The sequence below is a fragment of the Crocodylus siamensis genome, chromosome 1, assembly GCF_052110815.1.
Source record: "Crocodylus siamensis isolate JL-2025a chromosome 1, ASM5211081v1, whole genome shotgun sequence".
Lineage (NCBI taxonomy): Eukaryota > Metazoa > Chordata > Crocodylia > Crocodylidae > Crocodylus > Crocodylus siamensis.
In genome coordinates, this window is record NC_143395.1 from 37,413,780 (window position 1) to 37,429,183 (window position 15,404).

The 15,404-nt window shown below is 44.0% G+C and overlaps 1 protein-coding gene across 2 annotated transcripts; it reads left to right on the forward strand.

Moving 5' to 3' along the window:
- Positions 1-3,820: 3,820 nt before the first annotated feature.
- LOC149872730 (protein CLN8-like) lies at positions 3,821-15,166 on the forward strand. Of its 2 annotated transcripts, none has more exons than XM_090033273.1 (3): positions 3,821-3,926; positions 9,824-10,490; positions 14,098-15,166. In XM_090033273.1, exons 2-3 carry the CDS (start codon positions 9,948-9,950, stop codon positions 14,419-14,421), a joined length of 867 nt encoding a protein of 288 aa, XP_089889399.1. In that variant the 5' UTR covers positions 3,821-3,926; positions 9,824-9,947; the 3' UTR covers positions 14,422-15,166. The 2 variants fall into 2 exon arrangements, with proteins under 2 accessions (XP_089889399.1, XP_089889389.1); XM_090033263.1 differs by having other exon boundaries at positions 3,872-6,276.
- The last annotated feature ends 238 nt before the right edge of the window (positions 15,167-15,404 follow it).

The window sequence follows — 15,404 nt, forward strand, 5'->3', positions numbered from 1 at the left end:
TAAATAAATTAAGATGCAGCCAAATACCTAACAGGGATTATCTGGATAAGGAGGGGGCCACGCTAAGGGAGGAGATGTCAAAAGATGGTCAGAGAGCTTTAGCTGGGTCTGAATTAATTCAAATTAGCAGGGCTGGATGAACTTAATCCCAGGGTACTGAAGGAACTAGCAGAGGAGATGTCAAAGCTTCTGGCGTAGTGATCTTCTTGAAGTCATGGGAGATGGGCCAGTGTAGTTTCCCTTTTTTAAAAGAAACAAAGAGGAGGAGCTAGGGAACCAGAGACCAGCTAGATTCACCTCAATACCTAGGAAATTACTGGACTATATCATAAGTAGGGACCCTTGTTTTCCCTGATTTAAATAAAAAAAAAAAAAAAGGCAAATTCTCTGATGAAAAATGCAGATTATCTGATAAACCCCCCAAATCCACAATTAAAATGAAATGCCACTATAAATATAGGTATCCATTGAACATAATATTTTATTGATATATTTACAGTTTTAAAGCAATTTATAAGCTTACTCATAGTAAGTAAGCTTATAGTGTCTCAATCACTATAATACAATAAATTCTAAATAACTATAAATTTTGGTATTTGCACTTGGGTTTTTATCATAGAAAATCAGTGCTCCCTTGCCCTCTTAGCTAACAGAATGCAGGTCCAGGCCCCTCACTCCCCACCCACAGCCCCGCTGGTGCCTGTCACTCCCCACCTACAGCCCTCTGGCCCTGATGGTGCCCCCCAGCCCTGCTGCTACCCCCTACCCACCCCACAGGCCCCTGGCCCTGTTGGTGCCCACCATTCCCCTGCCACAGCCCTCTGACCCAGTCAGTGCCCCCCACTCTCCCTCTACAACCTCCTCAGCCCTGCTGGTGCTCTTTACTCCACCCTCCTAGCCTGCTGGTCCCCCTGCTCCACTCCTACATCTCCACTGGTGCCCCTTGCCTCCCACCCACAGCTCTCCTCCCCCCTTAGCCCTGCTGGAGGGGGCCCCCAGCTGCCAGGGGTAGGGGGCCAGGGACCCAGATTTGCACCCATGCCCCAGCAAGAGCATGACGATGGACATGCCGCTTACATATTCTTTGTCAAAGAATGACAGATGCTGTGACTGACTGTCTTGGGATTCTGTTTCGGATCCGTTTCCGCATGTCTACAACTTGGCAAAATGTTGCCTTACGATTCCAACCCATTCAGTGGATGCAGAACATGCGAGCTCAGTGTATGGACAGGGGTTTACACTGCAGAGACCGAGGATGTCTGCTGCAACTGCTGGTGTATGCTGCAGGCTAGCATTTAACAACTAACAGGTTAGCATTATTTAGTATTTCTAAACTTTTTGTAGAACACTAAGAATAACTTAGTGGTAGATGATATGTCACAATTCATACTGTGTATATATTTCTATTCATAACATGTTTAAATTTTATATTTAGATGTATAATGAACACAGTAATGTTATTTGATACTTTCATGATTATGCAGTTTTTGCCGTTTGCTAATCAGCAGTGAGGGACAGGGCCACTGCAAAATGCCTGCAAAATCAGCTCTGTACACCACAAGCAGGCTATGAAAAACCCTTTGTCTCACTGCAATTTAAGTAGAACCCTTCTCATGGGTATCTCTCTCAAGTGGTTATTTTTTTCCTATTCATAGATGCATTAATTTTTCCCATTCATGGCTTTGGGCACTGTCGAAGTCAGTGTTTCCCAAACAGCATGCCATGGCACACCTAGCGTACCAGGAGAGCAAGTTAAAGCAAGCCACAGGATCCCTCTGCAAATGAAGTAAATGTTCTCCTTCCCCAATCAGCACCCTGTGCCTGCCTCAGCTACTCCGGTGGTGCCTGCCCCATGTCCTCTTGGGACTGCCATCCCTGCGGCTGCCTTACCCATGCTTAGGCACCCTCTGTGCTAGCCCCCACCCCCATGTGCTCTGCTACCAGGAGGCAGGTGGGCAGATGCAGGCAGAGCCATGCTTTATGGCCCAGCTGGTCCCCTCTACCTCTCCCATGCTCTCCGGGCCAGCAGAAGGGGCTGCAGGTTGGGTCAACAGTGTTGGACCCCACAGGAGCAGCCTCAGCCCAGGGAATTGCCTTGGTCTGTGATACTGTCTATGGTTACCATACATCTGGGTTTTCCTGTTCTTTTTTGGCCCCCTGTCCTTGTCTGGACAGGTTTTTTAAATCTGAGCAAATGTCTGAGTTTTTGCTTTGCAGGAGCAGCTTGGATGCCTGGGGTAGGGAGCAGCCGGCAAGGTGATTGGCTGTCGGGGCTAATGCACTCTGCACACATGCCCCTGCTGAGTAATCCTGTGTGCTGGCAGTAGCTGGGCTGGGGGGACAGGGGGCTCTGAGTCAGGATTGGGCGGCACCGGCTGGGCTGTGGGGCAGGGTGCTGCAGATTGGGAGTGAGGGGCACTGACAGGGCTGGGGGAGCGGGGGCTTAGGAGTGAGGGGCAGAGGCAGGGCACAGGCTTATCACTGCTGCCCTCCCTTTCTCTTCCCCCACCCCACCACAGGTGTCCTCTTTTTTGATTTTGGAAATACACTGTGGTGGGAGAGGACAGACAGGGGAGACAGCAAGGCCCTGATGCTTAAAGCGGTTCGTTTCTCTGGAGGCCACCAAAATCACAGACACACACTCATTAGATGGCACAAAAGGTGTATTTGCAAATAGGATCAGAGCAGAGTCAAAAACTCAGATTACTCTGAACCCCCCAAGGAATTTTGCAGGCTGTATTTATCTTTTTCCTCCTGGGCAAGTGTGCAGAAACAGGAACTCTTACAGCTCACTTCCGTTTCATACAAGCATACATGTGGTTACATCACTACATACATCGCATGTATAGTATAATTAACTACTTAAGTATGCAGGGCGGAGAGGTAAATATGCATCAGCTAATTAAGCATGCTCAGAGACTACTATAGGTCACCAAGAGTTCAACGCCCCCCCCCCCTTTCAAGGACACAGTCAGTTGAATTCCAGCTTCTGTAATCTGTATGAGAAAGGCTAGGGAGAAGCTGGGGGAGAGTCTGCGATTTAGTATAAGAAAAGCTGTGGCAAGGCTGGGCAAGGAAAAAAAGTCCTTGGCAGTGTTTCTTTCTTATCAGGTGCAAGATGCTCAGGTGCAAGATGCAAGCTGTGCATTTCTAACAATACTCCATTTCTAACAGCCCGGCAGGGTGAGGTTCTTCCCCACCAGCCCTAAGTGGCCCAGCTAAATCAGTGTTTCTCAACCGTTTTAGCTGCCAGGCCTCCCTGCCCATGGGCTGTGACTGGAGCTCTAGCTGTGCGGTGCCAACGGGCGCGTGCAAGTCAGAAAGTGGGGCAGAGCACGGTGACCACCTGGCCCTAATGGGTGGGACAGTGGGGAGTGCCGGTCCCGGGCTGTCCCACATTTGCGGCATAGTGCGGGGATGCGGTCAGGCGCGGGCCCGCCGGAGCGGGAACGCTTGGGGCTGCCGGGAACGGGCTGCAGGGCGCCCCCACAGCCATGCACGTGGCCAAGGAAGAGCCGGGCAGTGGGGAGAGCAAGCCTGTGGGGCACAGGGGACATGGGAGGGTGCGAATTGAGGCCCTTGGGATGAGGGAGGGAGCGGGGCAGGGCTGGCACCAGCACAGCTCGTCCAGGTGGCGCGGGCGAGGCGGCTCCTCGTCACCGTGCGCAGCCCCGAGGAGCCCATGGGGCACGCGCCCCCCCGCTCTGTGCTTCCCGCCCGGGTGCCCTCCCCCGGGGAGTCCTGCGCGGGTGGGTGCGGGGCCCGGGGGACAGGCAGCAGGGAGGGGCCTGCACCTGCCCGGCCGCCCCGTCCCGCACCGCCCTGCCCCGCTCCTGCTGGCTGGAGGAACGGGCGGCCACGTGTCCTGCCTTCCCGTTTCAAAAAAGGCGGAAGCCGGGACCAGAGGCGGCAGCACAGGCCCGGCGGTGAGCAGCGGCCCGGCGGCCCTCCCCTCCCAGCCCCGCCGCGCCGCGGGCAGCGCCCGACGGCTGCCGCGGCCTCTGCCCGGGCGGCGGTGCCGCGGGGCTCGTTCCCCTGCGCGGTGCGGCGGGAAGGCCGGGGCCGCCTCCGTGTTCTCGCCCGGAAAGGGGCATCTTCCCCAGCGGGGCCCGGGGCCCGGCCTCCCGCCTCTGAGCGCTGCCTGCAGCCGGCCCGCGCCCGCTCCTCGGGGGGCTCCTGCAGGGGCGGGCAAAACCCTGGTCCCGGTCCGCCCACGGGGTGACCTTCCTTCCCGACCCTCAACGGTGCTATGGGGAGGATCCTGGTAGAGGCCCCAGCCCCGGGCTTTGGCGGCAGCGGGTGCATTGGCGGGCTGAAGCCAGAGCTGCGTCGCGGGCAGTTACTTGCACTTGCTCTGCGCGTCTGTTCGAGCAAGTTTGGAGTCTGTGCGTCGCCCCTTGTGCCCCCAGCCCCTAGTGATGCCCTGAAAGGCAGGGCTGGGTTTGTCTGCTGCTGAGTTAAGGAGGAGGATGTCGAGGTGTCGGCTCAGGGGATGATCCTGCATTGCCTTTATTCCTGCGAGCCGCCCTCACCCCCAGGGCAGGGTTTCTAATAAGGCTGAAGTTGATTCCTTTTCCCCGTTCCTTTTTCAGAATTCATCTAGACTTAAAAAAGGTAGTTATTAATGAATTACACACTTTAAAAAGAGAGACTTTAATTAGCTATGCATATGTATTAATTAATATGTTAAATAATATCCCACATCAAGTACAGAGCTGTAAATGAAGGTCAGATTAAGACGTGATTATAAGGCAAAGTACTTTGTGGGACACCCCAAACTTGTTGTCACTGAGAGGCTGTCCCAAAGAACCCCGACCACAGTCCTGCTGGTCCAAAGCACAGTTTAGCCGTTCCAGGCTGCGTACTGACACCCCTGTGCCCACTGTACTAACTGTAATGGCTCGAATAAGGAAGTGGCCCTTGGGATGGGATTATGGCTAGAAGTCCTGTTTGGACAACCCCACATCATACCTCCGTGGCACCGGGGCACTCTCCTGGACACATCTGACCAGAGTCTTGCCCTGCGCACAGCACAAATTGTTCATGCTAGGCTGTGGAAAGGCACAGTCCCCAATGCCCCAATGCCTACTATACTAAATACAGTAATGGCTTGAATAAGGAACTGACTTCTGGTCTGAGGTTATGATTGGAAATCCTTTTTGGGATATTCCGCCCCATGTCTCTGTGCCAACGGGGGACTCTGGTCATGCTTTGGCCATGCCAGGCTGCCAACTGACAGCACCCCAGCCACTGTTCTAAGTATAATGGCTCAAATAAGGAACTGGCTCTTGGGCTCAAGATTATGTCTGGAAATCCAGGTTGGACCATTCCATGTCATGCCTCTGTAGCACCGGGGTACTCTCCTGGACATCTCTGACCTTAGTCTTTCCTCGCCCAAAGTGCAGTTAGGCCTTGCCAGGCTGCCAGCTGAAAGCCCCACAAGCCACTGTACTAAATATAATGACTTGAATAAAGAACAGTTTGGGGGCTGGGATTAGAGATGGAAATGCTTTTTGGACTACCCTACACCCAGAGATGCGGGTCTGAAAATTTTCCAGTGCCTTATTTATGTGGGAAATTTTCCATTTTAAAAAATTCATTGTTTCATAAAAATCATTAGTAACAATGAATGGATGCCAATACAATATTAGGCAAGCTGGGCAGTTTCAAAGTTATAATTAGTGTTTTTCAAGTGATTATCCCTAGGAAGTGTGTGAGAGAGAGTACATCTATGTTTTATTGATTTGTAAACAGGAGAGTAAATACACTCAGTTATAATCCAAGCCAAAAATCAAGTTAGGAATTCACCTAATTGGCTGTGCAGGTCAAATAAAAACCAAAGCTAAAATTCTTATTTCATCTCAGACTGCAAGTGAGAGCAGAACCAAAATTGTGATTAATGTTCGTTTCTTTTTCAGTTCAGCAAACACACAGAGCAGTGTCTCATTTCTTTTCTTGAGTTGGGGAAGTTGGAAGTGTTTGCATAAGATCTGTTAGTTTTTAGTGCTTTTGGTTCGAAGTGGTCATAATAATGCCTAATCAAAAAAACAACAACTGGTGTGTGGCATAATTATAGTGAAGTTCAAGCCACTGAAGGAAGGAAGAAAGTTGGTAGATGTAAATATTGCGGGCAGGAATATGCTAACATGTAACAAGAATGAAGAAACATTTAATAACATGTAGAAACTGGCCTGAAAGAGTATAAGCCACATACAGAAAGTACAACGGAGTGGTGGGAAAACATCATCTGAGAAAAGTCTACTTTAGGAATCCTATGTAAGTAAACAAATTAATATGTTAAATAACATAAAGTATAGACTAACATCTATATTGTTTTAAAACATAATTTTAAAAGTTGTCGATGCAACTTTGGGGTATTATTTATTTATTTAAAATGTGTGTCTCCTGCTTTTCTGCTTGCACTAAGCACCCAAAGTGGCTTATGTTTAACAATATTTTTTTAAAAAATTACATAATAGATAAATAGTTACCTATATCAGCCCAGCCAACCGAGCTTACTCCTCTAGCTGATGGCAGAGGCCAGACTATACTTCTCTCTGGCTCTGCGGTCCCAGGGCAACTGAGCGGCAAGATGAGCAGCAGTGTTCTTTCTGGCAGGGAGTGGGGGCAGCAAGCTCCCTGCCATTTCTCCTCCTTCTGATGGATAAGGCCAGATCAGAATAGGCTAAAATATTTTTCCCCCTTTTGTTGCTGGAACTTGGTAGCTCAAGTGAAATAGCAGATTTGCAAAAAATGGAAAATGAAAATGTTGAGCTGCCAGGTCTGGGGGAAGAAGAAGCAGGATCCTTGCTTTCAGGATCACTCTCACCGGATGTGCGATCCACCACGAGTAGCTGTTCAAGATAGTCAAGCTTTGTATCAAGCTTTGTGGACAAAATGTCAAAAGAACATCAAGAAAAAGCAGAGGAGACATTGGTTGAGCTATATTTGCTAGTGGTATACCTCTTTCCATAACAGAAAATCAATAGTGGAAGGAACACGAGAAACTAATTCACCCATCATATAAGTTACCACCACATTATTGCTTATCACACTCTCTCGGATAGAAAGTATGACTGAGTTCAAACAATGGTTATTCAAAGGATTGGCCAAGCAGAATCACTGACTCTGATGTCAGATGGATGGACTGATATACAAGGAAATCCTTTATTGAACTTTATGTTAGCAACACCTGAACCAGTATTCCTGAAAGCAATAGCTACCAAATCTCCTCGTCATACAGGTGTATGCAGGCTATGTCCTTTGTCAGAAGATTCAACCCATGAACAAGACAGCCAGATACATTAAATGAGGATACTTTGCCTTTAATATTTGCCATGCAGCTTTCATGTTACTCGCGTTATCAGATACAAGGGCTTGTACCCTGGAGGGGCCTGCGCTTGCTATCTCTTCACTCATAGCCAAATTACTGAGTTTGAGTTCAAGGAGCATTCAGTTTGCTGCTACCAGTTTCAGTGGCTATCAGGAAACTTGGAGATACACCAAGCCTTTCAAAGGTTCCAGAGATATTTAGACAACTGAATGAAAATCTGATTGAGCTGTTACCTTCTTTACCTCTATCCAAAAAAGAAGTAAAAAAATGTTTACTAAGAGATCTAAGTTTTGCACTCATCCAGTTCATCTGGCAGCAAACCTTTGGGATCCTCAACATGGAGAACAACATTTATAAGAAGATGAATTATCTACTGCTCTCGATACAATTATGGAAGTAACTAAGAACATCCCCAACATTGACAAAATAGCTGTGTTGACAGACATTGCTGAGTACGGTACAAAAGAAAAACTGGGGAGCAGACACATCATTTGGCAGGCAGCAGAGAATATGTCTCCTCTCACATGGTGGAAGAGATACTGTAACACCCGACTGTTGTCCAGGTTTGCTCTAAGGATCCTAAGCAGTCCACCAACAGCAGTTTCTTGTGAACAGAACTGGAAGGCTTTCAGCTCAATCAAGACAAAAAAGAGGAATAGACTAACAAATGAATACACTGCTAAGCTTGTTTCTGTTTCTCAAAATCTCTTGCTCTAGACAGTCGGAAGCACAATTCATGAAGAAGATGCAGTGTGATGAGTAGTTGCCCTTGCCCATAGGCTCATTGGTAAAACCATCTTTTAGAGAAAGAGAGTGTGGTTCAAGTAGTTTTGAATTAGATTTGCCTCAATCGGATTCTGAGATGGAGCTAATCAGTGCAAGTGATTCTACAGATAGTGACAGTGAAACTGGAGGTGCTGCAATGACCGCAGTGAAAGAGAATTAAACTGTTGAAGCAGATGAGTGGACAATCATGGCATACCGTACACAGTTCTTTGGGTGTGCTAAAATTGGTATGTCAACAGTTTTCAGTGCCTTGGGTTTTTTTCCTAAATTTAAACAAACAATGTAAGAGAAATACATGCTATTGTGTATTCTCTTTATGTTTTTACAAGTATTACAATATAAATAATTTCTTTCCACATAAAGCTTTGAATTTGTTTGGATATAACATTTAAACCACATTAAGTGTGCTGTATTCAATTTTGTTCCTAATCAAATACTTCAGTTCAAATACTTTTGTCTATTAGGACATAAAATTAACATGGGGGTACTTTTTTAGTTTTGTTTACTAAATATAAGTGAAATAAACATGCTAAATCAGATCATGCTTTATTTGGGGCATTGGAAAATTTTCCAGAAAACCCACATCTCTGGTAGCTTTGAGCTTCTTTATTGCACTTGACGTTAAACTTGTAACACAAATGATTTCTAAGCCTAGTTTTATTTTCCGGATCTGTATGTAGATGAATATATTAAGTGCAGAGCTTAGTTGTTGATGCCAAGACTACTTCATACTGTTTTTTCAGAGAGGCTCTCTCATGTTGCTAGGACATGGATGAAGTGTTTGTAGCGTGAACATGTCATATCTTTTAAGATGTTCTACTTCAAAGTGGTCACATGCTGCGCAAACCACAGGATGCACCCACAAGGGCCACATGTTGCTTATGCACAAGGGTGAGCTACAGGTGCCTGATCCATTTGCCACGCAGATGCCCTTGTCACTGCAGTGCATCTCACACAGGCACCCTTGTCCCCACTGCTGTACTGCATAGGCACTTCCTCATCCCATCCCTTCCTTTTCCTCCTCCACCATTGCACCACATGTCCTTGTGGGCACCCCTTCCGCCACTGCACTCTGAACCTGCACAACCTAGATCCTCCCTGCACATCTGCCTGCACACTATTCCCATGTCCAAGGGCAGGAAGCAGCAGCTGGGGACAGAGAAGATTGCAGTGTGTTGTTACACGTTTAGCAGTAATGGGAAAGAATAGTAAGGAAAAATAACTGGAAGAATGTTACATTATAGATAGTTGAAGGACAAAGCCTTGGCTTGGATAAGCTAATGGGGCCAGTCCTGCTTTGAGAAGGGGGTTGGATTAGATGTGACCAACTGAGGTCCCTCCCAACCCTCATTTTCTATAACCCAGCAGAGGAGGTGCCTAGGGGCCTGCTGTCTGGGGAAGGCAGCCGCAGGTGCCCTTGCCTGCCTCCTGTTTCTGCTGTGAACAAGATGTTATTGCAGTAGACCTTGTACATTGCAAGATCTTGTGTTCATCCAAGTTCTGCAAGTAAGAAAATAGGGTTTCTTTCTTAAAGCCACATGTTCTTCTTCTTTATATATTTAGCTAATTATCGTCAAGAAAGCAGTTTCTTTATGGTTTATGCAATATTCATGGAAATAGTATTCTTAACTCTCCTGAAACCGCTGAGCCTGCCATAATGTACATACATTCTTTACCAATGTTATGTGTTTTTTTAAATCATAGACAAGAAGAGTGTGTGGTTTCTGCTCTATGTAATGAGATGGGCTACGTAGACCTAAAATAGATCAGCACACTTGTGGGTTCTTAAAGCTTCTCACTGAAGACTTTTGAGTTGCAGAGAGAAGAAATGGATCTTGCAAATGAAGATGCAATGCCCAGCACTATGTTTGACTGGGATTATCTTCTCTGGGAAGTTCGTTTCATTTTGGTAGCAGTTGGCTTTTTGTTCTACTTAGAAGTGTTTCTTTTGTCATACTTGTTGTCCTCCTGGATCAGTGTCACTTACTGTAACTTTTCATCAAAGGAGAAAGTCTTCTGGAACATAAAAGTCACACGTGGTGTTTTTGGACTTCAAAGTTGGGTTTCTGGCTTGTGGGCCTTACTCATAGATCCTGTTTTTCAAGCTGACAGAGTATATTCACAGCAGAAATGGAGCTGGTTTACCTGTTTAATAGCATTTGGATTCTTCTTGCTTGAAAATGTAACTGTTCATCTATCTAACTTGATTTTCAAGACATTTGATGTATTTGTAGTAGTGCATCATTTCCTTGCCTTTGTTGGCTTGCTTGGTCTGATACTTAACACCAAGTCTGGACACTACCTACCCTTGATGGGCATGCTACTTGAGATGAGTACTCCGACCACTTGCATCTCCTGGCTGCTTTTAAAGGTAAGAGTTGATCATTCCCTTGTGTTCATTAGTTAAACTAGAAGTTGCCCACGTAATCCAGATGTTGCCTGTTCCCCTTATACAAATCCACAAGCAAAGAAATACTAGCCTCCAAATTGGAAGATTAGTTCTAGGATTGAGAGAGAATTTTTCTTTGAAACTGGAAGTGAATCAAACCATATTGCATTTAAGTCTCTGAAAAGTAGTTTAATGGGTCCAAAGTCAGCAAGAGTTAAATCCCTGCAAGTAAGGCACTACAATACGTAATTTGCAGGCACCAGGCTGCCGGAGTTAAATCCAGAATCTGGAGTTAGGTGTCCTGATTTCCTTTGCAATGCGTGAAGAGAGATGGGTGCCTCAGAGTGGCAATTCCAAAAGCTCACTTTTAAGTGACTAGTTCTAGGTGGAGATGTAAATTTCCAGAAATGTTGAAGCCATTTTTTTCCCAATTTTTTTTTTGGAGAAATTGAAATATATCCAATACTTATTTTCTTACCACCCTTTGCCGGTATAAATTCACTTTGCTACTTTAAGAACATAAAATGTATTATGTATAACTTAGTTTGCTCATAAAATTATTGTGTTTGGTATATTTATTAAATTTAGAAGTATAGTTTATTCAGACAATAATTACAAATTTACTAATTGAGTTCACTTTAAAATGTTTTTAATTTTTGTTACAAATGGAGCTACAGGCTGCTGAACTTTAAGGAACTCTTAGTTTTTGCCAGTTTATGAGAGGCAGGAAAAAATTAAATTTGAAAAGGTAAGAAACTGTCAACAGTATAGTAAAACAGAGAAAGTTAATATGTATTCTGGACCTAGTCTCCTCCACAGTGTCAAGCAGATACAGAAAGCACTGATTTTTAGAGAAAAAGGTGAGAAAAAGGAAAAAAACTCCAAGACTCATTGAATACAAATTTGCTACATGAAACTTTATCTAATCAGTCCCATTTTCTGAGCTATCACTATCAGCAGTTTCTGATTCTTCTGATCCTTCATTTTTATCATCTGCATGGACTTCTGAAAACTGAAGATTTTCCCAGATTGAGACAAGCTTCTCTACTCTTTCACGTGTTAGTTTATTTCTTAATTTGGTGTGAGTATTCCCAAACATAGACCAGTTTCTTTCACATGCTGCAGAAGATGGAGGAATCTGAAGCAGGATAGGAACAAGAAGAGTCAGAGGTGGTTTTGTGCAAAGGCCTTGCCACCCTGTTGCAGGATGGATATGCTTGGCAGAATTCCAGACTGCACTTCTGGACCAAATACCTGAAGATGTTCTGTAATCTGCAACATTTGAAAATACCTTTCCAACATTGAGTCCTAAGTGTGTTGCTTGTTTTGTAATCTAGTCAAATCACTAACATTTCTGCCTTTGAATCTTGGATCCAAGAGATTTGCAGCAGCATGGTCAATTATTTTCCTGATCTTCAGGTGTCATCTTGTCTACAAATGAAGCTATTGAGAGTCTTTTGTATACAGTTGGTTGCAATATTTGATTACTTGAGGCTGTTGATTGGGCCACCTTTGTGATACTGGTGTTATAGAAGAAGGTACAGCAGCAGCAGTAGGAGGACTTCTGGATCAAGAACGTTGGAAAGAGCTACTTACACTTCCATCATCCTGATCTACCTCTTCCTCACTTACAGCCATGAAGGATTTTTTAAATTTCTGCAGGACATTTCTTACATAAAAGGATGTATTTAGTCACCCTAGTAGAATTTGGAAACACACATTTCATTTGAAAGTATTTGCAAGTCACATTTTTTTCTCAGAATAACTTGTAGTGTAGAAATGTTTCCATATGCTAGAAGTTGGTTACACAGTTTTGCTGAGGGAGAAAAAAGATGCATGTAATTTAGTGGCTAGCTTGCATATATAAACACTGAGCTACAGCATGTACACATTTATAATGGATGGAGGAGAGGCCTCCTCGGAGTTAACTGTGAACAGCTTTCCTGCCCCACAGGCATCCCCTCACTGCTAAGGTTGGGTGATTTGTCACAAAAACAGATTAATAGGAATTCAATTATGAATTACATAGGTTATGAAAATATACTAATGCAGCTAAAAATATAGTTTAATATACTGAATTCAGAGACATTTAAACCCTTACCTTTCAATAAAGAAGCATACTTTCTTTTAGCTCCTTTGTGCTGCTTCTGGACTTCTGTGGATCTCAAGATCACAGGGCCAGGAGGAGGGAGGTTCCCTCCAACTCCAAGGGTAGCAATACATGAACACCTTGTGTTAAAGATTTTATTCATCATTTTAAAACAAAACATTTCATAAGAGGTTTTTTAAATTTTTCCAAAAACTTTCCATTTTTTCAATTTTTTGGAAAACAAAAAATGCCTTCCAGGGAAAAAAATGGAAGAAAAAAGGTTTTTTTTCCCCAAAAGTTCTCTTTTTTTCCCCCCAAGCTTTCACAGCTCTACTTCTATGCAGGTCCTTAATTGGAATTATAAGCCATAGTTATTACCTGCATTGTAGGTGTTTGGTAGGTTGTCTACTGACAAAAGCGGCAAAAGGTCTACAGTCTGATCACTTGTGCTTTACATGCTAAAGCACTAGAATAAATGGTTATGCCACTGTCTATCTGGCTACCTGTGATCGTGCAAGATGGATTTTCACGTATACTGCCTGGGCAGAGGAGTTTGGCATGTAGCCCGGCAGCAGGTTGTCTTGGATTTACTGAGTTCTTCAAGTTTATCTCCACTCCATTCCACATATTTATACATGGGTTGCTCTAGTAAACTTTTTCTGATTTGGTTTATTTAAATGTCTTTGTTTCACTGAGACGTGGGAATTGGATTCATGTCCTTGGAAAAATTACAGCTTTTAGTAAATGAGTTTTCTTATCTCCCATCACCATTTTGGCTTCTTGCTTGTCACCTTTGTTTCTTTTCACCTTGTTTTACAGTTTTCTCTTTGTTTTTACAACTCCTCCAACAAACACAACACAAATATATCTACTATAGGAAAACTGTAGTACATTTAGTGATGTCAGTTACTATTGTTACTACTAACATTCTTAATCTAAACCTATATTAATAATGATACATATTTTAAGGCTTTATTATATAATGTTTTTCTTCAGACCTTTTGCTCTATTTTTAATTTGAAAAATGAGGCTGTAAAATGAACCTGCTGGAAGAGGAGGAAGTAGTTCCCATTTGTATCATGACCTGGTGATTAGAGGGCTTGCCCAGGAAGTGGAAGATTTATGTTTTAGACTGTCCACAGCCTGAGGGAGTTCAAACACTTTCCACCCCTCCTGTTGACTCACTGTGAAAAGACAGGGCATGGTTCAGGGGAGCTAAAAGACAAAGCGTGCTCAAGTATGATAACCACTATCTAGCCTAGCAGTTAAGGCTTAAAGGGGTATCCTGTGTTAGGATTATATTCTATTTACTACTTAAGCATTTTTCATTAGAACAGTCATGGGAGCTCATCTGCTGCCACTGCCACCCCAGCCGCTGCTGTTGCTTCTGCCACCTAGGGCAAGGACCCTGGTAATTACACCCCTGCTTCTGCTTTATGAAGACCATGTACATTGTTGTCTTGAAGCAGCAATCTCATTTCTTGTCTCTGTGTTTTCCAGGCTGGCTATTCTCATTCCATTTTCTGGAAGGCAAATGAGTGGCTAGTGATCCATCTGTTTCACTGCCGTATGATGCTTACTTATCACATGTGGTGGGTGTGTATTTCCAATTGGAATGATGTGGTGGAAAACCTTGGACTTCTGCATTTTATCGTCTTATTCCTGGGATTAGTTTCTGTGTCAATTATTTTTAACCCTTACTGGATGTATAAAAGGACGATGCATGTTGTCAGTCCAACTGACTGGAACTTTCCACATGCAGAAGTGAAAACTGGACAATCTGGAAAACTGAATGGTGAAACAATCCAAAAGAAGAGGATATAATACTGAAACATCTGGCTGTTAGCTTAGAAGCAAAATAACACCAGAAGAGTATAATGCAAGTAGAGCTGCACTGATACATCAGTCTGATATCCGTATCACTGATATACCTACTTAAAAATTGGCTATTGGTATCGGCCCCCAAGAACTCTACTGATGCACCCGTAAATGAAAGTTTTTTTAATGAGTTCAAAAAAAAGAAAATTAGTTGCAATAACTCAGTGCACATGTTGATTAGTCTTTAATTTGCTATCAGAATCCCATATTCATATATCAGAAGTGTTGAAAAGTATAGCTTTTTTATGTATATACATATACACACACAAAAATCTTAGACTACTTTATCAGGATTTATGCTGACAATCTTTTACAAATTGAATGTTGTTGCTCCATTCTGTAATAAAAGGCAGCAAAAATTATATAAAGTCTTCTAATGTTTTTTATTGTAGGATTATCCAAGTATTTTCTGAATACCTAATTAAGCCACACCACATCTCTTTAAGGAAGATTAAAATTAAGACCATTTCAGGATCACGGAAGAAGCTGATATTGAACACTAACTTTTATTTCTGACATTGAAACTGTATCTGGAATATAGAATACCTGTTGCACTCCAACCAGCAGACTACTCCATACTGATGTGATGGATAGTCCATCATCGTGAAGTCTTTAAATCGAGTCTGGATGCCTTTCTAAAAGGTTTGCTATAAAAGCTTAGATGACTTATGGGCTTGATGCAGAAACTACTGTCAGGGTGCGTCCAGACGAGCAAGAGGCATGTGCAGGAATGAAAAAATATTCCCATTGCTGCAAACTTGCAGTGCACAGAGAAAATTAGACCCCTGGATATCCGGAGGTCTAAAAAACCCAAAGTTTATAAAAGCTGGGCAGGGTATGTTGGATGCACGCTCAGAAATTTTGTCCTGTGTTATTCAGGAGGTCTCCTTTGGCCTTAAAATCTGGGGGGGTTGTCTACACCACAGTAG